The sequence below is a fragment of the Pyrgilauda ruficollis genome, unplaced genomic scaffold (assembly GCF_017590135.1).
Source record: "Pyrgilauda ruficollis isolate IOZ18807 unplaced genomic scaffold, ASM1759013v1 scaffold57, whole genome shotgun sequence".
Classification (NCBI taxonomy): Eukaryota; Metazoa; Chordata; class Aves; order Passeriformes; family Passeridae; genus Pyrgilauda; species Pyrgilauda ruficollis.
In genome coordinates this window covers 3,364,532-3,390,229 of record NW_024527377.1, presented here as the reverse complement: position 1 = coordinate 3,390,229, position 25,698 = coordinate 3,364,532, and the positions used below count along the sequence as shown (strand labels likewise).

Genomic DNA, 25,698 nt, shown 5'->3' with positions numbered 1-25,698 from the left:
AGTGACATGAGCCCTGCAGTCTGCTTTGCAAGTTATGTCTCTTTGTGCAGTCTTACTGAGTAAAGCCTTAGTAAGCAGTCAAATAATCCAGTACAGGCAGCACAACTGAGCATAGCAATTTCTTTTCAGAGGAGTGCTTGCTAATATTAGGATAAACTTCCACAAAATAGAAAAATTAAAGACAACTTTGAAATGAATCCTGAAATGCAGCTAGAGGGATCTTGGATTAAAAACCTCTTGTGTGCTGCTTTATGAACAAACAACTTCATCCGTGATAGACTGTGAGCCCTGAGCATACATAACAAGGCAATTAAGAGAAGGCACAGTCAATGGAATAATATTGCATTATCTTTTTGTTTCACATAAGTCCTGTATCTCCTTTCCACTGCCAGTTTGCTGTAAATTGCACCTTGTCATTAATAGGATTATCGATAACTCTGCCAAACAGAGCTTCTGCAGAATTTAGTGTTTGCTAAAATACCTCCTTCACCATTTAAAAGTGTTACTAATATGCTTTAGACATAAATCTTGTACTGTTAATACTCTAGGTTATAGCCAGCAGCAAGCAGAGCTCTGTGGATCATGAAAGCTGGAAGACAGGGACCACTCCTGCTGTGGGATGCGGTGTGTCCAGCTGGTAGAATTTTTTTCAAGTCTGTTTTTAAAGCTTAAAAGTGAATTTGCCCTTCCACCATGGGGCAAATTCAGGGGTGAATTCCACCCTGGACAAATTGTCTTGTGCCACAATCAAATGTTCACCAGACAAGTGGTGTTTTCCTTTGCTTTGACCCTCTCCTGCAGCTTCCTTGGAGGCAGCAGCTGTGCTGCTGGTGTTGGCTCTGTGGGTGCCTTGTGCTGGCCTTGGCCACAGGGACATGGTGATACACAGGTTCAAAGTCTGATGGCCTCTGGGTCACCTGAAGGATGTGGGTTCATGTCCAGCAACACAAAGCTCTTAATCTCCGGCCAGCAAGGCTGTCAGCAGTGGGGCTGCATGTCACACGTGTCCCACACTGTCACTCTGCTTGGACCCAGCGTGCATGACTGCAGGCCATGGGCTCATTTGGGGATAAAAGACAGAATTGTGGCTGGAACTTTGTCCAAACCACTTTTCTTTGCAGAGTAGCATCACGTTCTGCACCTTGGGTCTGGGTTTCAGCCAGCTGCTTCTGCTCTTGGTCATCCTGTCCTGTGTGGGACATCTTTGTGGCACCTGTAGTGTGGCTGGGCAGGGAAAGGGTTGGTGGCACTGGGTCTCCCCTGCCCTTTGACAGCTCCCCAAATCCTCCCTGCCTGATGTGGTCCCACAGGTGCTGAGTGGGATTCCAAAGCAGGGCTAGTAAGCAAAGGTGCATTGCCCATCGCTGCAGTTTATGAGGAAGAGTTATGTTGCAGGATTGTCCTGGACCACTTTGCTCCTGCTGTGAAGTGCTTTATTACTGACAGGTCTGAAAGCTGCAGAGGATTTGTAGAAATGAAAATAAATTACTTTCCCATCTGTGGTAAGAGGCAGTGATCATCTGTCACTGCTTTTGGTGTCTCATCTCCAGCTTCAGTCCAGGTTGTTGTCTGGACCATGAGCTCATTCAGGTGATCACTGCTGCACCCAGTGTGCCCTGTCTCTGTGTAGTATTCTCTAGTGCACAGTCCAGCTCAGACTGAAATAACACAAATGGATTTAACTGTTATTTGGTGGAGCTGTGTGGTATCAATCTGACATTGTAACAAGACACAGAAGTGCTGTGGTGCCATCCTGATATTTTCAAGGACAGTGACCAAATTGAGGCCAAGGAAAGATGGTGCAGAGCAATTCCTTGAGATTTTCATTACCAGTGTGGTGATGTTCAGGTATTGTTGAAGTCTGTGGCCTGCATGGAGTGGAGCAGTGACCACTACGTGCTCCTCCATTCTCTTCTCTAGCCTGTGTAAAGCAGCAACTGGGGCCTCCTGCTCAGTCATTTAGAACATGGTTGTTCTCTCAAAGCAGCAGTTTGTCAGACTGTAATTTTAAAATTACATTGTGTTTTTCTAGGACTTGGCAGAACTTTTCCAAGACTTTTAAAATAGTACTCCAGAAAAGCTCATTCCTGGTGCAATTAAAAGAAGGAGGAAGAGTGGTTTGAAATGAACTGTTTGTTTGGGAGCTGAGTTTTTGTTTCTGTTTTTTTCTAAGAGAATGGTGCCTGAAACTCTTGCTTTTGAAGATGTATTCCCACGCTGAGTCACATGCAGGGCTCCTGCAGAACAGCCTGGCTGGTGTTTTAGAGGTCGATATTTGTTGACTATTTCAGTGATGTTTCTGGTGCACAGCAATGATGTTTCACAGAGGAGGGCTGCAGGCATGCCCTGAGATAAATTGATTCAAGAGGTAGGCACTGCCTCTTGGCTGCTTTAATTTTCCTCCTGCCAGGTTCACTGTGCTGGTGTGATTGCAGCACACACCAGGCTGGAGTTGCCATCTTTCACTGGGTGACAAGGACAAACATTTCTGCCTTCAGAGAGAATGAAGGTTTCTCTATTGTGTGTCACTGTGTCTGGGGAGCATGTAGCTGCATGTCACCTGTGACAAACGCAGCCTTAGAAATAAGTCTGCTGTGGGTTAAGAGCCTCCATCTGGAGGTTATGTGGTTGTTATGCTACTAAATGTCACTTTAACTTACAGAGCCTCACTCCAGCCTTATTTCTCAGTGCTTCGGTTGGTGAGCGTGTGGTTTTGCTGCTGCTCCTCATGAAGTGCATAACTCAGAGTGAGTAAAGACACCCATCTGAAACCATAATGTACAACTACATTAAGCCCCATTAGTTAAGAGTCAGACTGGTGACAAATGAGGGTAAAATGGCCATTTCATTGCTGCATCTGTCTCTTCTCTGTGTGCGTGTTTAATTCTTTGAACAGAGGGTGGGGAATTAAGAGACACCTCTGTGATACATTTGGTGCCATTTTGAGCCAGCCCAAGTCTGGGAGAGCAGTCGTATTTTCATCACCTCTGTGAGTCATCACAAAAAGTGCCAGCTCAGGTTTGATTGCTGAGATTGCATTGTTGCTGAAGTGTGAGACGTGGAGTAGAAGGAACACAGCGTGGTGTTTAGCTGCAAGACTGAGCTCAAGATGCTGACGATTTGAAAAAGCTCGGTTTTGACTTCGTGCGCCAAACAAATTTACTGTCGGAAGAGCACGCTGGCCGCGTGATGATGTCATTTGCATAGAGTCACTTTACAGATAGTGCCTACAGCTCAGCAGAAGGCTTGGTCTGAATACAAAGACCTCTTTAGGGTTCTTCTAAGTCTCCTAGTTGGAAGAAAGCCAGTACTGATGTGATACTGAAATGCAGGTAGTGAAACTACTCATCCGGTAAAATGCGTGCCTGAACTCACTTGCAAATCAAAAGTGTCATTGAACTGCCTAGAGAAGGTGAAACCTATCAAAGATTTGGAGATGTGAGAGAGAAGGAAAAAAATATGAGGATTCTACAGAGGATGGAGACATGGTGCTGGACCAAACTCTTTCTTTGTGGAAGGGTCGCTTGGAACTTGGAAGGTCGTAGAGGCTTTTGTAGAAATGAGTGTTGAATAATGATGGACTGAGCTCCACAATAACCTCTTGACTCTGGCTTCTCATGGTGTGTGGTGTGGTAGTGAAGCGGAATGAAGGGCTGGTGTAACATGAAAAGCTTTAAAAGTGGAGGATTTAGGAATTTTGAAATTGAGTTCTCACAGAGAAGTCACTCAGCTGGCAAAATGGACTACAGCCCTGAAAAATGGTGGTGGATTGTACCATATGTGAGATGGAACTTTTTTTGCTCCCAGGTAATTGTGGTAGCCATCTAACTGCTCACTATGTTAATACAGATTTTAAACAAGAAAGCAATTATGTATTTATGAATGGCAGGCACACACTAAAAAATGCCTGGACAATCAAGAAGAATGTTGGTCATTAGTGTGGTAAAAGATGTATAATAGGCTAAATCACTTAATTTCCCACACATTTCTGGATTTGGCCAGTGGGAAAGATTTCACTGAAACAATCACAAAACAGACTGAGATAATCTTGGCCAATATCCTCCTTTTTGACAAAACAGATTCTAATAATAAAATCCTGCGTTTGATCACTTATCCCAGTGAAAGGCTTTTCGTGGTCCTTCCTTTTCACAGTGTTTAATAGGCTGTAGCACCATTGCCAACCAGCCCAGAGCAGGAAGGGAAGGAGAGCTTTGTGCTGGCCTTGGCAGGAAGGTCAGGGCACAGATCTGGCCAAGTGCAGTGGCATTTGCAGGGACCAGCTGGGAGCTTTATTTAATGTGTGGGATGGAAGTGAATGGGAGCATTGGTGGGAAGGGGGGATCTTCACAGATACTTCTATTCAGAAGATAGTTCTTGAACAAAATGCTTGTAACAGTATGGAGGGAATTCAGATGTGGGTGAATTCCTTCTGTTTCCCAAAGGGATTCCCATGCCAGGACTGATGGGGACTCTTGGCCCCACTGAGATACACGGAGCTCTCCGGGGAGGGGATGTGACTGCAGGTGTGCACTGCCGAGCAGATAAAGAGCAATACCTCTCTGCTTTTGGACACTGCAGCTTCTCTGGAGTTTAATCTGCTAAAACTCTTTGAAGAACTTAAATATGCAGAGCTCTGTCTAAAACTGAGTTATGTCTTGTCCTGTTCATGTATCACAGTGTGGTGTTTTCAAGCAATCTCTTGAGTTGCTGGGTTGGTTTTTTTTCACTGACTATTAAAAGGCACCCGATTCTATCACGTTGTTTTAAAGCTTGAGTATTTCAATTTAGGGGATATTTTAAGCTGGCATCCTTGAAATCCCCAAGAAACCAGCCTGTTTCTCTGAGTCCCAGGCATGTCTTCTGAAAACACTGTAAATGTCATAAGAAGCGATTTCACTGCACGGCTGCCCAGAGCAGACATTTTGATGTTATTTAGCCTTCACTTGCCAGGCTGAGTGTTAGGATTGGGTTTTCACATGCAAGGCAGCTATCAGCTTTACTGATAGCCATATTTTCATAAGCTGCATTTGGCTGTCACACCTTCTCCTGTAATTTCTTGATATGCAAACAAGTCTCAGTTATATATGCTCCTGGCGTATAAACTGATATCCCTGAAGAGTTCCTGATTATCCTTCCATTAACTTTTACTCTCCTCTGTCTCCCTTGGGGAGGTAACAAGTAGTCTTTCCTCCATCATGGATTTCCAGCTGGTTACCTTCCTGCTTCCCTCCTAAATAGATTCTTTCAGTAGGGAAGTAGAGTCTGAAAATTCAGTGCCATTAATAGTACAGCAGGGACTGCTGAAATGGGAATTCAAAAATTTGAAACTTTACTGGATCTGAAAGTGCCCTCCCAAAGAACAGAATAACCATACACATCTAAATGCAGAGTTGTAGTGAAGCCAGGAGTAGGGGTTTGCTGATTGTACGTGGTGTTTCAGCTCCTCTGCTGTACTGCTGGAAACTTTGATGGAGGCTTGTGTCAGGCTCTGCCATTCTTACATTTTCTGGTCTAATTAGTGTCATTTACAGACCAACATTCAGCCCCACTTCTTGGTTTCGCTCAACACACTTCTCAACATTCCTCCCTTCCACAGTTTCTCTTTATGGAGCTCACATTGTTTTTTTATCAGATTCCCATACCCTGTGTCCATCATAGCTGCAGCTGGGACATCCTAGCAGAGCATTCAGCAATGAAATCTTCACTTGTGCTTGTCCATCCTCCTGCAAACTCGTGCAGCAGTAAATGTTTGTGTGAGTACCACCTGAGTCCTGTTCCCAAAGGCTGGCTCCATGGAGGGTGTGTTGTACTGGGAACCCACCCATGCAGGTTTTTGCACATGCTGCTGGCTTGACCCCTAATCTCTATGATTATTTAAGTTCTAAGTGTTCTTAAAACAGTCCTCAAGGCCACTCTGTGCTCTCCCATATTCCTGCTTGGATTATATCCTGTTGACGAAGGGCTGTGTGTATCTTCTAGTTACTGCCTTAAATTGAGCATAAAGCAGGATTCTTGTCAATGTTCTTTGTTTGCAGCAGCATGCTGGCTCAGCTTCTTTAGAATTATTCAAATTGAAATAATTATTTAGTTGAATAAACATTTCAATAGAAGTTGCACACTTCTGGTTTTGGTATTAGCACTCTTAGAAAGTTTGCAAATACCAGAGACTGGGCTTTTAAATCTCTAAACTTGTGGCTGTAAATATTGACGTGAGCCTTCAGTTGTATTTGGGGAGCAAAGGTGACTCCCCTTACCCACATGAGCAGAAGCATACTTGTGGAATACTCACACTGATTTCAAGAGCTTTTTGAGGCCACAGAACAGAATTAAGATGGCAAGAATATGGCCCCAGCTATGAGCTGATGGCAGACCTAATTTGAGCATGTGATTCATCCTATTTCCCATGCGGGGTGGAAAGTCAAGGGTTTTCTTCAATTGCATGTATAAATCTACAGGCTTGAGAGATTACAGGTGACATTAGACTCTTCCTTTTGCAAATACTCCATGTTTGCATATCTGTAGATGCATAGTTTACCAGAAATTCCCCTGTGGAATTTAGAGTCCTGTGTCTGTCTGTGCAGGTCTGGAGCCTGAGAAGATTAAGTAAGGGTGAGACATTTAGCCACAGGGTAACAACTCTGGTGTGCATTCAAATTTTGTATCAGCCAGTTTGTTATATTATTAAAATAGTGCAATTTCATAACAGTGAGAGTTGCTGCTATTAAAACATCACTGTTGCTCAAACAATATGCAAAATGAAGGAATGGATATAGTTTTTATATGTTGGGTGCTATCTGTAGACACAAATTGGGATTTTTACTGTCCCTGTACAGCATATCCTTTTCCAAGCATTCCAGAGGGGTGTCTGTGTCACCATCTGAGCTGCCTAAACCTTAGGCAAGCTGTTACCCTGCAGTTTTGAGGCTGAGGGGAAGAAAACCCATGTGTGTTTGGGGCTTCTCAGAGCACCAAAATAATGAGTGATTAAAGCTCTGTGCCTTCTGATGGGTCACATATCTTTTTGATCTACAGGATTTGCACCCTTGACACCATCTTTTGAGGACCACTTCCAAAAAGTATGGAATGAATGCAGATTATGTGGGAAATATCTCAGTAGTGTGCTCACACAGCTCGAGTCAGCACAGTCTCCCACTGTTAACTGGACATGTCCTTTATGGAAATTGGCTTTGTAGCCCACATTTCAACTGCTGAAGAGTTATGAGGTCAGCAAGTGCAGTTCAGAATTTAGCTAATTTTCTGTATATCTTGGACCATGTTCACCCCTGGGTTTATACCACAAAAATCAGTGGAATGATGCCAAGAAAAAAATTCATCTCCAAATATTTAGAATCAGCTCCTCTGACTGGAGTGTATTTCACTGAGCTCCCTGCCATAGCTCTAAGAGTTCTGGTGCTGGTTCCTGAGATTGTGATTTCTGCATGGGCACTGAGAATCACTAACAAGAGCAGGTTTTGGATGGATATTAAATCTCATGCTTCAGGGTACGAACTCTTCTCCTAACTAAAGAAAGAGACTGCTGTAGTGGGCAAAATGTTCTATTTCTGCCCTTGCTCTTGTCTGTCTAAGATGCACCCAGTGGTGGTGTGAGAGGCAGGTGGGAGAGCTGGATGGGCCACGGGCAATCCCCAAGTTTCTCTGAGAGCAGATTGCTGATCCCAAAGCCAGGGCATCACTTTGCTGGCGCTTTGATTGGAAGCTAAGAACTAATGTCTGCAGTCCTTTTTAATGACAGACTTCTAGCAGCGAAGATCACAGAATTGTCTTGCAGAGTTAATTTCAGCTAATGAGCAATTAGTCAGCTCAGCAGTGACTCTCCCTTGCCGTGGCCCCTGGGGAAGGGGTGGTCAGGGCTCAGCATGGTGCTTCCCTGGGGTGTTGGGAGCCGCAGCATGTGGGTCCAGCACCCTCACCTGTGCTGCTGCTTGGGCTGCACCTCAGATTTCCTTCTTCTGAAGCAGAGGGATTTGTTTTCCAGCTACAGACTTGCAGTGTTATCCTAAATGTCAGCAGTCTCTTCTTTCTTTTTTTTTTTTTTTTAGTACTTATTGCAGACAGAGAAAATCTGTCAGCCGAACACTCCTTGCCTACCCAAATGAAGGCTGAATTTCTATGGGCTTGAGCATATTCCAGCATGAATGTGTTTAGATTTGGGACAGCCAGGGATGCTGCTGCTGCATCCTGGGCCCATGCAGGGCTGCCTCGGGTCACGCTGTGGCAGCGGGTGGTGGGACTGGGAGCAGGCACAGATGGTGCTCCAGAAGGGGAAATCCAGAAGCTCACGAGCTCATTTCTTTTAGGGAGACGTGTCCATATGTCACCCATAGAGGATGAGAGCCTGCTCATCAGTCTGGAGCACTCTGAGGCTGCTGGGATGAAATAACCTGAATCTATGTCTGAGCTGGAGCCTGGTGCTGGCTGCGTGATGGAGCCCCTGTGCTCTGTCCACCCTCCCTGCCTGAATGCCTGAGTGTTCAGTGCCTCTCCTGCCTGGGGCTGAGGGGGGGCTTTTCTAGAGAGCCTGCATGGCTGGATCCATCACTGACAGGCTCAGCCCTGACCTCTCAGTTTTCCTGCCCACAGTCCTGTGCACAGCTCCTGGAGGAGAGCTGAGGCTCGGGGATGTGAGCACCATAAATCAGGCGCTTGGTTGTCTGTCCCCTCAGCCAGGCACTGCACACTGGAGCTCAGAGATGCTCCGCACAAAGGATGCCTTGCAGCTGGACATAAATCTCAGGGGTGCCTCCAGACCCTGGCAGTTGGCACAAACGTCACTTAAATTTTTGCTCCTGATCTGGTAACTGAGCATTGCTTGAACACACTGTAATGATCAGTGGTGACAAATTGACATTGGTGACAGTTAGAGCTTATGCTGCTCTTCAGAATGTGTTGATGTTTTCTGAGATAAAAATGAGACCCTCTTCCATTTAATATTTTCGCAAATTTGGGGAAGAAAATGGGTCAACAGAAATGTTGTCCCACTCAAACTGGAGCAGTGGCAAGGAAGTTACTTGAATTTCTGTATTTACATATTGAGGAGGAGGAGTGCACTTACATGAATGTGTGTGTCTCTATATAACTGCACTTACGTATGTAACACCCAAAATACATCATATTCACATGTGGTGTCTGAGGATGTATGTATAAAAATATGATTTCTAGGTTTTTAAACCTCCCTGACAGATTCCAGGAGACCAATTTCTAAATGTATGCCAAGATTTTTGACTAAGAGACAGGTAGCAGTAGGTGCTAATAAAGGAAAGAACTGCAAGTAAAATGTTGTGACATCCACCTCCCTGAACAACCTGCAGAGCGCTGGCAGAATCATCAAACCGAGCTGAGCGTAATCAGCAGGGACTGATAAAGCTGCTCTTGTAATTATTTGTTTGATATACAGCTTTCCTTCTTCCTTCTGCATAAATAGCAGAATTGCTTTGCTTAGTGTGGGAGGTTTTTTTATTCCTGTCAGGGCTTGTTCTCACCAAGATGTCATGAGAGGAGGACTGAGATCTGCATTTTTGTTTTATTTACGGGCTTTCCATTGCAATTCTGACAGCATGCAATGGAGACAGCATTCATTTAGCTGGGGAGAGGCAGCCTTGCTCCTGCAAAGGGGCCAGACTCTGCCAGGCTGCTCCTCTCTGATTCCTCCAGGCCTGGCCTGGCAGAAGCTGTTCCTGGGAGGAGGTGGCTGCTGAGGTCTGAAGGCAGTCGTGGTGTCACGCTCGGGTATTTGGGTATTAAACACAATTTCCACAGCGGCTTTCTTGATTTTAGGTGTGAGTTTGATGATGCCACAGCTGCCCAACTAAACCACACAGCCCTGCAGGCTGATAAATATTAGTTATCCTTAAATAACTTCCCCTTCTCGCCACTTCCACTGCTGAAGGAAGAAGATCCAAGCACTGCCTGATTTCCAGGCAGTCCCAGTGGTGGCCCATCAGTGATGACTGAGCTGAGCCAAAAGGCTCCTGTTGATGTCAGTCGTTTCTGGGAATGCTGCCTGCGTGGTTTTGTTCCGGGATTTCCCTCTCTGTCCATGCCTGGTTGAGCTCTGACTTCACTCAGGGCAAAGTTTGCAATTTTGTGTTTAACAAAAGGTACAGTAATTCATTCCCACCCTAAGCACTCTCATTTTCCTTTTCCCATTTATGTACTATTTAGCCTCTTTCCTTAAAAAAGGGGGGAAAAAGAAATAATGGATCATTTCTGAGAGATAAAGAAAGGATAACTACTACTTTTTAAAAAATTCTGTGCACCAGAATAGTTTTTATATTGTCTAAGGGTTTTACCAGGATATCAGGAACTCTGGAGGAAGGGGAGGCATAAGGGAAGAGAGAGGCACATTAGAGCAGAAAATAGATTTCCTAGCCTAAAGAGAGAAATCCAGACTGCTGCCTTTGGCATGCATTTGAATATTGTCAAGGGCATCTGGAATATGTTGATGGCTGTTCTCCTTCTAATAATTCTAAAAATCTGCTAATGATGAGGCACAGATTTGCCATGGGCTGTGTCTGCCACGTGCACACCCAGCACTGGGAAGGGTCTGAGACATCAGAGGCTGTGTTGCTCTCCTGGCAGGGTCAGCACCAACTCCCTGTTACTCAGGAGAAATACTTCAGACTTGAACCAGATTAATGAAAAGAGAAATTGCTCTGAGACTAAGAAAAAAAGCTTTACACCCATTGCAGTGCTGTGGGGGGTTGTTCTGGAGCGATTACAGCTCATCCTTTCAATGCCTTCTGATTCCAGGCAATGATGGCATTTTAAGATAAATAAAGTGTTCATGGCTCTGCTTGTTATTGAAGGGCTTTTATTATTGCTGATGTTACGTGAAAAAGAAAGTTATTAAAAAAATGTGGCACTAACAAATTGAAGCCCCTGGGGAACTGTTGCCTGAATGGGATTTTGATTGGAGTTCAATTTAATTGGCCATAAATCTTCCCTTTTCTGATTTACATTCTACTTCAGACCAGTCTACCAAATTCATGATAATCAGGTTTTCATTTTTCTCTATTGAGCAAAATACTCTGACATGAGCATAAACAGAAATATTCCTTCAGCAAGGTGACCTTGTTCTTGCTTGCGCCGTGCTGGTAATTGATTTAATGCCTCCTTACCTATAAATTGGGCCTCTTTCTGAGGCATGTCCGTCAGATTTCCAGGTAATTGGTTAGCATGGTTGTTTTTCTGACTGCAAGATATTTCTCATAAACCTCTAGTACAAGATCATTTTACCTCTAGGATCATTTTACTGACATGATGGAATGAATTCAGCAGGCAGACATGCACTGGCTCTGCTGCAGCTTTGAATGCACCTATGTGCATTTCTTGGGGAATTACAAAAGATCTTATTCTAGCCTGGAGTAAATCTGTGGAGTTGTAGAGCCCAGTAATTTCTGTGGAGTTCAATTTTGCAGAAAAAAAAAAAGAAGAAAAGTTTTCCAGGCACCCTGAGGCTCCTGGCCCACATCCCCTGCTCTGGGTGTTGTGTACCACAGCACATCATGGAGCTGGCCTGTCCTGTCCTGTCCTCTCTGCTGCTCAGCTCTCCTTCCTTTACCCAAGGCTGCTTTCTGTGACAGCTGGTTTACACTTGTGAGGAGTTTTCCTTCCCCTCTTCTCTAAGAAGGTTTCACTGGGTGAACTCTTTAGGGAAGTGATATGTGTGGGTGGATGAGTCAGAGGTGAGAACCAGGTGGGATCAAAGGAAACAAAATTGTCATCTAATCCTGATTAGATATCCAAAGCCGTACATTCACTTGCTGCTCTTGCAGCCTCATTCATGGGAATCTCAGTGAAGTCCTCAGCTGCTGCAAGGAGTGGGTAGGAAAGGGGAGGGAACGTGCATTGAGATGTAATCATCATTATTGAGATTGGAGAATATTGCAGTTAAATGTTTTTCCCCACTGTTCTTATCCCTTGTGCTTCCTTTGTGTTTCTAACTCATGTAGAGCCTTCATTATATTGCTCATTTAACCACTTCCAGCAGTACTGGGATTGACAGGTTGAGTTTTCAGCAATCTCACAACTTCATGGGCTGTAAATTGAGTGTTTTAGGGCCTGGTGAAAAGGTGATAAGAAAGTTACATCTGCTACCACTTTCCTAATTACATCATCATCAAATACATTGAGTTTGTTCATGCCAGGTACTCTTGCTGAAAATACATTTATAACCATGGCCTTAGCAACTGGAAGCAATTACTTTGCAGTGGTTTTCCTTTTGTATTCTGAAACACCAGAATTCTTTTCTCTTCTTTCCTTTGCTTCCCTCCCTACAAAACAAGCAGAGAAAAATCTGAATTTTAACTTGTTATGATTATCTTCCGCTTTTTTTTTTTGTCAGAAAAGATGAATAGCTAGAAAATTACTGAAAGTAATGTAAAGAAAAATGAGCATCTGCTACTGCAGTTTCTGCTGAGCTCAGTGGTATTTGGGGCTTGTGTGACAGCAGTGGGCAGGTACTGAGGCTGATGGGACCTCAGTGCTGTTCTGACAGGGGCTGTGGACAGGGTTTGTTCCCCATATAGTGATGGCTGGGTAGTAGACCTGGTTACTAAAACTGATCAAGGCATTTTTCCAAAATGTTTTATTGTGGGCCGTCTTCCTTTAGTTATGGTTTTGGTGATTGTTTGATCAGAAAAGAGTTTTTCAGGGTTGAGATGGGATGGGAGATGTCTCCTATCTTGATTCTCAGCTCACTCTGGATTAGGTATGTTTGTTAAAGTCTGTGCCTTGCCAAATGAATGCTCGACTTGGGTCTCCCATGCCCCTGGTTTGTCCGCTGCCCATGCTCCCTGAATGCTGACTTCATTGAGTGACACTGGAGCCTCCCTCATGGCACAGATGGATACCTCAGCCTCCACACCTTCTCTTACCACCCTCTCTAGCTCCTGTAATTCTGCTGGGAGATTGTCAGAAGCTTGTGCCTTTCATCCCTGGAGTGGGAAGGCTTTTATTTATTTGGTTAATCCAAAAGTTAAGTGGGTGGGAAGATAAGTCGGCAGCCCCGTTCCCTTCGTCACATGGTACCAACTCTTGTTTCCCCTTGAGAGAGGCAGAGCAGATGGAAGGCAGAGATGAAATGAAGATCAAAAGTAAACAGTGTGATTAGGTTTTTGATAAAGGATAAAACACTTATCACATCAAAGGCGCTGAAAACCACATTAAATGTTTCCTGAACATTTCGTGTCCACGTAAGCGTTAACTGTACTTGCCATGGGGACACTTGTATCAGCAAGTGGTGCAGCTGGGGGATGCTGGTGGGTGTTTACCCTCATGGCTGTGCTGTAGGTCACCTGCCTGGCCCAGGAAGGCAGAACTGGCAGCCTGCAGCTGTCCTCTGGCACCTTGAACCTCTCCTCCTGCAGCTCAGCTGGCCATGTGTTTGCTCAGGACTCCTTGTCTTGGTTTGCAATAGAATACGATTTGCTTGACAATCCAGGACACTCCTTTAAGCCTTCTCAGTCTTCCAGGTCTGGGCACTGGTTTTCCACAGATTTCAAGGCACTTGCAGATGTAGATAGGTGCAGAGTTTGTGGGTAACTTTTCTCCCAAGCACTGGTCATCCTTTGGTTCCGTGCTTTAGCTCAGTGAATCAAGTCCTGAAACATTTTGTGCAAGCAGCATCATTTGTAGTGAGAAGTGTCTATGTCTTTTTTCATCCCTGTGTTGAAATACTGGATGGTGCTGGCCAGTGAAGGAAGATAAAAAGGTGTATGTTCCCATTAATTTTAAAATGGTGGTGCTGATTGCTCTGGCCACAGCTGGAGGACATAACATTTTGGTAAAATTAACCCAAAATGTTACCAGCCCAGACCAGCAGCATTTGTTGTTCTTTTTTCCAGGCAGTGCTGAGTCCAATCTGCCTTTGCTTCCAGTTTATCACCTTGTTTTCCTGTAGGCAAGGAAGGAGGTGCATGCCCTGCCTTCTGCCACGTGGGACGTTCTGTATAACAGAGACCAGTCCCAGAAACAGTCTGCCCCTGGATTTTCTTTTTTGTTTTTTTAGCCAGTGCAGAAACATTTTCCCATCTCCTGGTCTCAGCCCTTCAGAGCACAGAGGTAGTTTAAATGCTGTGTGTGTGTAGCCGCATGTATCATCAGTCATTCTGCATGTTGAGGGTGGAAGTTTGCCCTTCACTAACATCTCACCATCTCACTTCCTCCAGAGCACCATTTATCAACTGAAATTGGCATCAGATTTGCTTCTGAAATGAGAGGAACAGCAAAACATTGTATGTTGAATTGGATGAAAGCTCATGGAAGCACCTGCTGAATCACATGCTTAAATCTCATTGACTTCAGGTTCAGTCTGAGAGGTTTTCAAATGAGGTTTTGAGTCTTTTTTACCACATTCCAGCTGTTGTTTCCAGGAAAAGTGGAAAAAACTTTTTATGCCAAGATGGACTTCTTTACAAATATCTAATAATCTGGACTCAATTTTTACTTGCCAGGGTTTATATTAAAAAGCTCAGAAATGGGGCAATACTTGAATGAAATGTGTGTGTTAGAGTCACAGAGAAGCCAAAAAGAAGAATCTCTTGCACTCATTAGTCCAAATTCCCACTTGAAGCAGGGCTTGAAGTTTGCTCAGAGTCTTGTCTAGTTGAGTTTTGAAAACCTCCCAGAATGGAAATGGAACATCCTTTCCAGGTCCCTCTTCCACAGTGCTCAGGGGATGATTTTCTCTTCAGCTGGAATTTCTCTGGGAGTGCTGCCTCTCATCTTGTCACTGCTCTTCAGGGGAGGGTCTGTCTCTGTCTGTGCTGCCTTTTCCATCATCCAAAGGGTTCAATAAGACAAATCTCCTTGGTTGTTTGCTTGTTTTCCTCTCAGTGCTTCCCTTGTTTCTGTATTCTGTGAGTGATTGACAGCAGAACCTTGTCTGTGTATTTGGGCTCTTTCAAAGAAAGATCTTGTTTCTATTTAGTACTCTTGAAAAGAGAACTCTGGAAATGTATGAACAGAAAAAGGAATTAGGCAGAGAAGCCCCTGTCCTGAATTCACGTCTGCCAAATGCTAATGTTAGTTATTTTTGAGCTTAGTAGTGCAAGAGGCTTTTATCCTTTGTACAGCTGGCCTCATCCTGCTGTGAATGGAACATAAAAGGGAGCAAAAGGCATCTGTTAAAACCTTCAAGTCTTCTTTGGTGGCAAGTAAGGTGGCAATCATGCACCAGCTCAGATATGACACAGGCCTTGCCTGAAAACTTGAGGTTACTCAGGAACTTCATAATAAATAAGTCAAATTTAATTTCTTGACAATATCCAAGACAGATGTCTCAGTGACAGTTGTACAGCTGTTTTATTTCCTTTTTAAAAAATGTACTTTTTCTTTAAAAGCATTACCATGTATTTCAGCAAGATTTCTCATTTAATAATATGCAAAAATTCAGGCAATATCCTGTTTAGATGGTTTCTATCTGATAATAAAAATGGCATTGACAGTGAGAGATTGCACCGAATAAATCATTAGTTGTGAGTTCTGTTTTATGCTGCAGCCAGGATGTGTCCTGTAAGTTCACAGCTGTTCTAACTTTTTCTTTTCCTCATCTAGACAGCTGTATGTCCATGAGATTTATTTCTTGATCTATGTGGACATGAAATCCTTTTTGGGATTATTGCCATAGAAACAAGCCATAACATAGAGCGTGTTAGAGGTAACAAATGGGATTTGGCAGTCCTTCCCATTTACTACACAGAGTCTGAGCTATGTGCTTCAAAAAGCAGCAATTACTTGCTCTCAGAGCTTTATTAACAGGCACATCTGCACATTCATTAGGACTAGATGCTTCAACTTCCATCCTGGCTGGGATGGCATTTACATATTCAGGTCCTTAAACTAAAATCCAACATCTAGTTTATTTTTCAGTCAAGGCAGGAATTGGTCAGGTTTGACATTTTGGTTCCTTTTTGTTGGTTGCAAATCCCAGAGACAGCCTGTGTGAGCCTCCCAGAAGGAGATAAGGGGTGGAACTGCTGGCTCCAGGGAACGCTCCCTCCTTTGAAGGATGAAGTCACCCAAGTTTGGCTTGTAAAGCCTGATCTCCCACGGAGCTGGGACGCAGCTCCAGCCTCTCCCAGGGCTTCCCACCCTGCCTGGCTTGCAGGAATGATTCCCTTCTCCTCGGTGGCCCAGGGTGGCTCTGAGCTGGGGGAGTAGATGGGCTGTGCCAGGCAGGGAAGGGTTTTTTGCAGGAGTGAGCTCAAGAAGCTGTACCTGGAGCTGAGGCTGAGCTGACTGCCTGGGGCACAGCACAGCTGCTGATATCCATGGGGGAGAAAGGAAAACTCTAAATTCTATGCCAAATCCATGGGTCAGCTTTTGAAATGGTATGGGATAGTAAAGAGGCAGAAAAGCAGAGGGAACAGAATACAGAAAAGGGCAGAGGAATGTACTAAACCCCAAGGTGTGTCTGCTGGCTGTGTGTGCCCAAGCCCTGGCAGCGCTGTCACCGTGGCCCTGGGCCTTCTGCCATGGGAGGTCAGTGCTGGCTCAGCAGGGCACAGGGTGCAGGTCTTGCTTGGCTCTGGTGCTCTTCTCTTATCTCTTTCCTATCCTCCCTTTTATGAGGTAAAATCAAACATGAAAACAACTAGTCAGGTCACAGAGGGGTCCCTTGCTCTGGACGATGCATTTGCAGACCTGGAAGGGAGCACACACTGTTCTTTTCCCATCCATGTCCTATAATGCTGCCTCTAGCTGAGAGAGGAGCAGCTTCCAGGAGGGATTTCAGAGGCAGCTGGAGATGCTTTAAAGCTCTGAGGGCAAAATCTCTTATCCCTCTGCAGCAATTCAAAAACGAAACAACTTTGCTCAACAAGAGGAACATTCAAAGCTGATTGTAAACCACAAAATCAAGATGAAACCTAGAATGCAACCTGAAAAACCCAAATAACTGAAATACAGGGATTTGAATCTGGGCTATGTGCTCAGAGTGTGCCTGGCCTCCTTTTCAGAAGTGCTGAGGACTGAGCAGCTCTAGTGCAGGCGATGAGTGCATGGAATTTCTTTGAAACATTTATTTAGTACCTAAGTATAGATCTAGGACTGACTAACTTTGGGTTCCAAATATAGTTCAGATGTCTGCCTTCTCACTCTTCCTCATTTCTCTTTTCCTTGCTATTTAATCTCTTCATCAGCTCCCACATTCTGTTTCCTCCAACTCCCTTCATTTTTCCATCCTCCCCCAGCTGCCTTTGGTCCTGCTCCTATCTCCTCGCTCACTCTGACACCTCTGCTGTCCCAGGGGAGCCACTGGCATTCTCCAAGGTCCATCCCAAGTAAGCTCTAGATGGCACCCCTTTTCTCTCCTGCACACCCTAAATTCTCCCTGCCTCATTCTCAGGAGGGCAGAGGTTCAAACAAACTGCTTCATCCTGTTCGGGAACCTGCCGAGGTTTAAGTCCCAAGTCTCTCTCCTCTCCTGTGTGGGCCTGACCAGAGGTGGCAGTGAAAAGGGAATCATCACAGCCACTCTTGACTGGGGGGAGCCCAAAGTAGCTGCCATCACTTTCTGGCCCAAAAGCATAAATCAAAATGTTCCATTTTCTGTGTACTGCCCATTGCAGGAGTGATCTGCCAGTGCCAGCAGTGGAAGAGATGTGGAGGTTATCAAGAAAGGATCATGTTAATTTTGTGCATAGGAAGCTCTCATTAGTGGCTGTGTTGTTCAAATGAGCCAGAAGACAGAGTGGCTGTGGATCTGATGGATGTTGTCCCTGTCTCTGTTGCAGGAAGGCATGCCCCAAACGCTGAGTTCTACCAGCATGTTTACCCCATGTGGCTTCAGCCCTCATCTACATACTTCAAAAGAAGGTGAACAAGGAGGACTGATCTTCCAGGATGGAAACCTTACCTCAGCATCTCTGGATGCTCTGATCCAGCATCTGATACCTACCACTGATTACTACCCTGAAGTGAGCAATTCACAGTATAATAAATGGTTTAATTTTGATGAATTGGGGCAGCACTTTATGCAAAAGTGCAAATGTGTTAAATTTTGAATTAAGAGGGCTCATTTAAAAGCTGCATACAATTAAAGCTTGGTAAATTGATGCATTGCTTTAAATGCTGTTTCACTGCTCTATAATTGTTCCCATGAAGAAGCAGATCCCAAAGATGATACTGCCTTTAAATAAGAGAACAGGGTTGGGGGAGCTGTCGTGGTGATGAATTAGTGATGTAGCAGTTGGAGCTTTTCAAAAATAGCAGCGCTTCCCAGAGAGGTTTAGAGGAAAACTGAAGCAAAAAACTCCCAAGTCTGAACTGGCATTAAATTAGCTGAATTTCAGTGGCTGCTGAAGTCATCCAGGTTTGCCTGTATGTACAGAGCATTCCCTTGGTGATGACAAAGATGCTTCTTCTGGTGGGTTTGTAATTTACGTGTATTGTATTCACAACTTTGCAGTCACTGCACAGCATAGTCCAGATCCTAATCCTTGCTTCGTCAGTGGAAATTAAGTGTTTCCTCACCACGAGTGTGAAGATCTAAACTGGAAGCAGGTTTATTGTCCTGCAAGCTATTGACTTCACTGGATTTTGTACATCCTCAGTGGAATTCAGAGTTTGACTGGAAGACTTTTAAGTGCTAATATATCTCCATGGCTTGTATTTCAAAGCACAGAGGAGCATTGACTTCTGGGTACTTGAGGAGACTGGGAAAGTTATCAATGCAGAGCAGGCAGCATGTTTTAAATTACCCGGAGCTCAGTTTCTGATCAGCTAAAAATAAGTAATAAAGAAGCATCTCAACTTTAGAAAAAAAAAAAAAAGGAACAGAAAGGCAATAAAAATAGGTAATGGGCAGATCAGGCTGTGAGATTTTCATTAGGCAATGCATGATATGTAATATTATACCTGCTGCTTGGGAGCAGGGCTAGGGCTGGTGGAAAAGAGATAATTCAGGTGCAAGGATGCAAGGAGGGGTCAGGATGCAACAACTAAGACTTTATGCATGTATTTTAAATTCACTGCTGGAATAATTTGAATAATCCAAGGATTTATCCTGCAGACCTGCTTCCCACAGCTTCACAGATGTGGAACTGCATGTGATATGACTTGGCTGATAGAAATGAAATTTGGGGAGTTAATAGAATAAATTAAATATTGCTTAAAATAGGCTGGGTGATATCTGCAGGGCAATAGCAAGATGTGGCTGATGTGGAGGTGTCTGCAGCTCCCAGCCCAGTACAACAGAGAGGTTCCTGCCCTTTTAGCTTTCCTGTCTCCAGCATCCTGGTTGGGCTGTCTCCTGTACCTGGCCTTGCTCCTGCACGCTCTCTTCACTGGATGTTTGCCCAGGGTTTAGGCAACCAAGGGCTGGAAGTGGATGCTATGGAGGAAGGAGATGCTGCTGCCTCCTGTGCCCAGTGTAGCCAATTCCATGGTCAGGAATTATGTCTTTTAGATAAAAAGGTCTTGCCAAGTAGAAATGGAAAAGCTGTGAAGTTCAGGGCTTTTACAGTCAATACTACCCACTGTGTGGCTGCTTACAGCAGGTCTCCTTGTCTTTGTCCTGCAGAAAGCCTATATCTTTACATTCCTGCTGAGTTCCAGACTCTTCATCGAACCCCATGAGCTTTTGTCCCGGGTTTGTCACAAGTGCATTGAGCAGCAGCGGCTGGATGACCCCGTGCTGGACAAGGTTAGTTTATGTTTACAGCAGAAACATGTGAGGTGTTTTCAATGGGGAGAGGATTCTGGGACTCTGGTGTGTTTCCCTTGCCTCTCTTTAGATTGAAGGAATCTTTCTCATAAAGTATTTGCCACTGAGATCCTGCCATGGAGGCATCCTGGTATCCAGGTCTGAGAGCAGTGCTTCAGGCAGTAGTTACTTCAAATCTTCTTCTGATTTTCCCTTTCCCCCTGTCTCAGTCTTCCCAGGTGATTTTCCTTCTTAACTTCTTTAAGGCTCTGGGGAAGCCTGCGGGATGCAAGGAGGTAGGACACAACCCTCACACACTGTCGAGTGCAGATGTCCACACACCACTCTCTCTCCCATTTTTACTTAATGTCTTTGCCCCTTTGCTTTCTTGCTCCTGGTACAGTAATATTTCCCCTTGGCCTTCCCTGCCACTTTGAGCACTGTGTAACAGGGGGCAGGTGCCCACCACCCTCTGCCCTCAGAGCAGCACCAGTGGAGCACCAGGAATGGGCAGGAGCAGCAGCAGGGGCCTCACAGGTGAACAGAATGAGAAAATCCAAGCTGTTCCTGCCTCAGCACTCTTCCCACTTTGCCTCAGGGACTGTGCAGTTTGGTACAGTGTGTAGGAACACATGTGCATCCTCTGGCAGTGCCACAGACAGTGCAGAGGTGATGGGTCCCACTGGATGCTGCTCAGTGCTGGGTTCTGCCCAGGCTCTCCTTGCTGCATTGATGAATGCTTGTTTGGTATGTTATCTGCAGCAGGAGATGCACCTTCAGAGCAGTGGAGAGGCTCAGAACATGCATTTGTTGGAAATTTCCAGAAATGGTTTTCAATATCAGGCTTTCCATCTTTGAAACTGTGAGTTTGGCATCAAATACTGAGTCACCAACATCAGACCATGTGCTTGTTTTTGCACAGGCAGCTGGTTCCATGAGTAGCAGGAGCTCTGCCTTCTCTGTGGAGAGTCATTCTCCAGAATGCTCAGCAGTCCCAGACTCCAGTGTTAATAGAAATATTTGTATGGGGTAAACCATGCAAAACAAGTTTTCTAAAGGTGTGAGATTCTTTGCTGCTCATTAAACTTACAAGAAAATAAAACCACTGTCTTATTATGAAAACTTCTTATCTGCCTGGAGTTCTTCTGGGTTTTGTAGCAACACAGGGCTGGTGGGACACGGCTGATTTTGTGTTCCTGAGAGCGGGGCTGATTCTGAAACTTTGTACACAAGCAGCCTCCCATCCCATGCCCTGTGACTTGCACAAAGTCCTCTCCATCAATTCGTAATGCAGTTTACACAGCTGGAGCAAATGTCTCCCCAGACCTTTGTAGTTTCCAATAAAGCTTTCCCTTTAGCAGCCACCTGCTGGTCTTTGAGCCTGAGCTTAATGCTAGCTGACAGCAGTTATTTTTAGAGATGTGGTTCATTGAAACCTGTTGTTGGTGGAAAGCTGAAATATGCATTTTGACCACCTTGGTTGAAAAACAAAGAGCCAGGGAGCTTAAGAGTATAATTTTTCCTGATTGCAGGGTACACTTCAGCTGCAGTACGTGGGGATGCAGAAGAAGGCTGCTTGTTTTGGTCTGTGTTTTCTGTAAATAAAAATGCAGTTTGTTTTTTAACACCATTTCCTTTTCACATAACGGAGGCTGAAAGCTTTGGGAGTAGCCACACTGGCTGTCTTTTGAGATAACACTAATGCATAGTTGTGCCATTCCCTGCATTTCCCTCCTTGCCCCATCCCGACTATTTCCACTGCCACATCCTCAGGTGAATCTCCACCAGAAGTGGGCAGCAGCTGTATGCTGTGTGAGTGTCCTTGTTCCATCACGACCTTGAGCTCATGTGGGAAGAGAGCAACACTACCAGCAGCCCAGGTAAAGTTACAAAAGTGCTGCTGTTCTGTTCATCTTTTTCTTCATTGTGCATCTGCCACTGGTGGCACTTAGTGAAGCAGTTTTTTTCATACAGCCAGAAAGCAAAGGAGCAAAAAAACCTCTTTGATGGTCAAGAAAGTCATTGCAGTTTTTCAGAGAAGGATGAAAACATAGAAGGGTTGTGAGTACAAAAGGGAAGAACAAATAGTTTGAATCAGCAAAAGGGCCAGATGTTTTAAAAAAAGGTATAAAGGTTGCACCAACAAAATGTCCATCCAACCTTAAACAGGCCAATTGCATGTGCAGAATACTTAAATCTGCATGTAAAACAGGCAGTTGTGCATGCACCTGAGTTCTGGTACATTTTGCATGCCAAAATGTATTATTTTGTGCACCACACTCTTTGTATGCATGTGTGCAGGTTTTGCAGGTGCAACACAAATGCCTTCTTTGAAAACCTGGCCCCATGTTCAGTGACACACACACACAGAGACTTTAATGAGTAAACATGTTTCAGTCCCTGTCCTCATTAAATGGTTTTCATTTCAGGCTCGAATCAGAAAATTTGGACCCAAAATCTTACAGTTGCTGACAGAGTGGACAGAGACATTCCCGTATGACTTCCAGGAAGAGCGGATGATTGGGCATCTCAAAGACATGATTCACAGGATAGCCCCATGTGATGAGGTGAGGATGCCTGACTTGGCATGTTCTGCTGATACATTAAGCTCATTTTCCCACTTGGTTCCTTCTTTTCCTATTTTTCCTGCATTCTGTTCCATGCCTCTTCCTGGATACTCCCAGAGGTTTTTTTCTCTAATAATGTAAAAACCTGTAGTATCTTCTCTGAAAGTCACATCTCTCTTTAGGTGCTCCTGGAGCAGTGAGCATTGGAATTTATCTCCTGCACGTGGAATTGTAGGATAATAGCATTCCCATTTTATAGAAGGAATATTTGAAGGCATAGCATAGACTGAATGTGCTGGTGACAATTCAAATAGCAGCAGAGCTGTGATCTCCCAAGTTAGAATCATAGAATCACAGGCTGCTTTGGGTTGGAAGGGACCTTAAAGACCATCTTGTTCTACATCCCTGCCACGGGCAGGGACACCTTCCTCTACACCAGGCTCTCCAAGCCCTGTTCAACCTGGCCTTCAGCACTTCCAAGGGTGGAGCATCCACAGCTTCTCTGGATCTAAGTTTTTATATTCCAAGAAAATACTAATGTTAGTGGACATGTAGCTTGTCTGGGAGCATGGAAGTGGCAGAAGACAGCAGTGTGTGGCCTGCTGAGCACAGACTCAGGCTGGAGGTCTGTATGGTCCTGAGTTCCAATATGTGAGCTCTGTGTGTGGCACAGTGGGTCACAGTGAATGGAGCCTCTGGGAGACCTGCTTGCAAATTCAGGTGGGTGAGCCCCATAAATTAATTCAGAAACATTAAAAAGACCACAAAGTTCATGAAAATAATAAGCAAATAGTACACTGAGAGTCTGTAATTACTTCTAGGTTAACCATGGGATGTGGAAAAATTCAGTTCCACGGGCTACATGAAGGCCTGGCCTCGAGCCACAGAGGAGTTCAGTCCAGTAGAACACCAAGAACATACCCATGAGGATCAGAGAGGACAGAAGGAATTAGCGGGGCTGCAGCACAAGTAAAAATTAAATTGGGCTCTTCTCTGCCCATGAAATATGTCATAAATGGAAACAGCTGCTCTTGGACTGGGCTGGCATCATGTCTAGCACTTCAGGGAGCTGTAGGCTGGCATGGATTGACTGCCTGTGCTGGGCAGCCCGTGGGAGAGAAGGGGTAGGACAGGGAAGCTGTGAGACACAGTGGAGGTGAAGGCAACAAAAAAACTCAGAGCCAAAGTGGCTTGAGTTCCGTTAACCAGAGTAGTAGAATTCCTTAAAGGGAAAGAGGCAATGAAGTTGCTCCTGGCCAGCCCCAGCCAAAGGCACCTTGCAGCCCTTCAGCATCAGAAGTGAGGGAAACCCATGCAGACCCTCCAGAGTTGTGCCACTGGAGAGAAGGACCCAAAGGGTGGAGAGCAAGGACTTAGCTTGTGCTCTTTAACAGCAGTAGTTGCCCTGGTGAAGAATCATAAATGCTGCAAATCAACTTTCTGGTTTATTTGCCTAACCTGAACAAGCACTGCCCACCTTTGCTCCGGAGCGTGCACAGCTGTGTACAAATCTTTGTGGGTGCCCTGGGGGGCCTCAGACTACATTAGTTTCAAATCACTGTTTTCAGATATTACTAGGCACTGTAATTGCAAGTGATTATGCCTGGGCAAAATCAATAATTAATTTAAGAAACAGCTCATATCCTCCGAATGCAAATTTCCTTTTTTTTAAGGGACAGCACAGAAGAGTGATGGTGACCATTAGTTTTTTGGAAGAAACTTGTTCCCATTGTGAGCCACAGAAGTTAAAGACTGAAAGATTTGTGATGTCATCCAGTCCATGTAGGTCAGTGCAGGATTTTCCCCTGCAGTGTCTGCTCCTGTTCTTTGTAGAGTCCACTTTCTAAAGGCTGTGATGTGCTTATAAAGGTGTCCATGCTGAGAAGCATTTCTTCGTAAGTGCTGTGATTTGCATTTAGAGTTAGAAATTTTAATTAAAATTTGAGCTCCTAAGCCACCTGCTGAGGCCTGCTGTCTTCAGAGGAACTTTCCTAGTTAAGAACGAAACATTTTCTTTAAATATTAAACAGTAGTGTGCTTCTTTTGACTGTTAATGTGGCAGTGAAGTGAAATTGGTTGATAAGTCCAGCATGCAGCCCCTGTACCGTGGGGGGTCACTTTGTGGCAAGATAATTACCAGCACGTTGAAGGTAATGAACAATGTTGTTTTCAGTTAGTGGATGTAGTTTAAAGAAGGCAGGAAAGGCTTTTAGAAGGACAAAAGCAGGATTTTTTATTTTTTACAGTTTCTCTCTCAAAGTGTACAGAAAAGCTTTCTAAGCAAGGGTGCACCCAACTGATTTCCAGTGAGTCTCTTCAAGAGCTCTGATTTCTGTGTAATTGTTTGTGTCCTTTAAGTGTGTCTCTTTTTTTTTTTTTTCTTCATTCTTTATTAGGTGTTTGGCTTACCTGAGTCTTTGTTTACTGTTGTCTGTGTCTATTTTTTGTGCCATATTCCCTACAAAGTGAGGTGAAACTAGATCTCTTGATAAAGATTTATTGAAAGACTGGCTAATATGCATGTCTTTCAAGCAATTTTATGCAGCTTTTTGACTTTTTGGCTAAACTATGAAGAATTTGATAATGCATAGACAAGTCTGGTCCAAGATTTTTCATCCAAACTCCTTTTGGAAAGAGGAGCTGGGTTTACAGCCAAGTCTTTTAGCCAGATGTTTTTTATTCATTAGAAGGCTTGGCTTTCAGTGCTGTCCCCCCATCCCCAAAAAACTGAGTTTCCCATTTACAAAATAAGTTCACAAAATGCCAAATATGTCACTATTTGAGTTTTCACTAAAAAATCACACTGTGTTCACAGAGCTTCATAAGCTGAGGTTTGCAAACACACCTGGATGTAAAACAGAGAAATATTTAGATGGTGGTCAGTAGTTTGGGTCCAGAACAGTCTTTGTTAGTCAAAAGTGTGACCATCTGTTGACATGAGGATTTACATGAAGGCTTTTCTTGGAGCTAATATACATCAGTAACAAAAACTGAAGGAGTGGGGTTTTCCTCAGTCAATTTTCATTCTACCTTTGGGATTTCATTCCAAATACATTTTGTGTTGTCATTCTCCAAGATACATGCCTCCTGCCTTCTGGGTACTTGCTTCATTTCAGATTGAACAGCTCTGTTTCACAAAAAAGAGCCTGACTTATCCTGCTCATCTGGTGCATGCTCTAGCCCAGCTCTAGAGAGCATCTTCCTTAGTGAAAGGAGAGCAATGTGAGTCCAAGAGAGCAATGAAACCTTTTCTTAGAAAAGCTGCATCAAAGTTACTAAGTGTTCTGGCAAAAGTTGAAGCACTTGGGATGTTTTAAAGGTCTCCAGCCTCTCCTACCCTGCCATGAAGACAGAGTAGGTGGGAGAAGTTACTCTTCACTGTGAAGTAGGAGGAGGTGCTTTCTCCAATGTGCAGATTGGATTCTGTGCAGCTGAGACGAGCACTGACTCTGGTTTCTGGTTCCT

General features: G+C 44.4%; 1 protein-coding gene across 1 annotated transcript in view; it reads left to right on the top strand.

The window, feature by feature from the left end:
• RASGEF1C (RasGEF domain family member 1C) overlaps nt 1-25,698 on the top strand; it is a 72,224-nt gene that overhangs the window by 22,621 nt on the left and 23,905 nt on the right. Inside the window, exons 2-4 of the mRNA XM_041482095.1 lie at nt 17,757-17,939; nt 19,544-19,666; nt 22,096-22,233. Of these exons, the coding sequence (XP_041338029.1) occupies nt 17,763-17,939; nt 19,544-19,666; nt 22,096-22,233 (438 nt within the window). The 5' untranslated portion in view covers nt 17,757-17,762. The remainder of the gene's footprint in view (nt 1-17,756; nt 17,940-19,543; nt 19,667-22,095; nt 22,234-25,698) is intronic.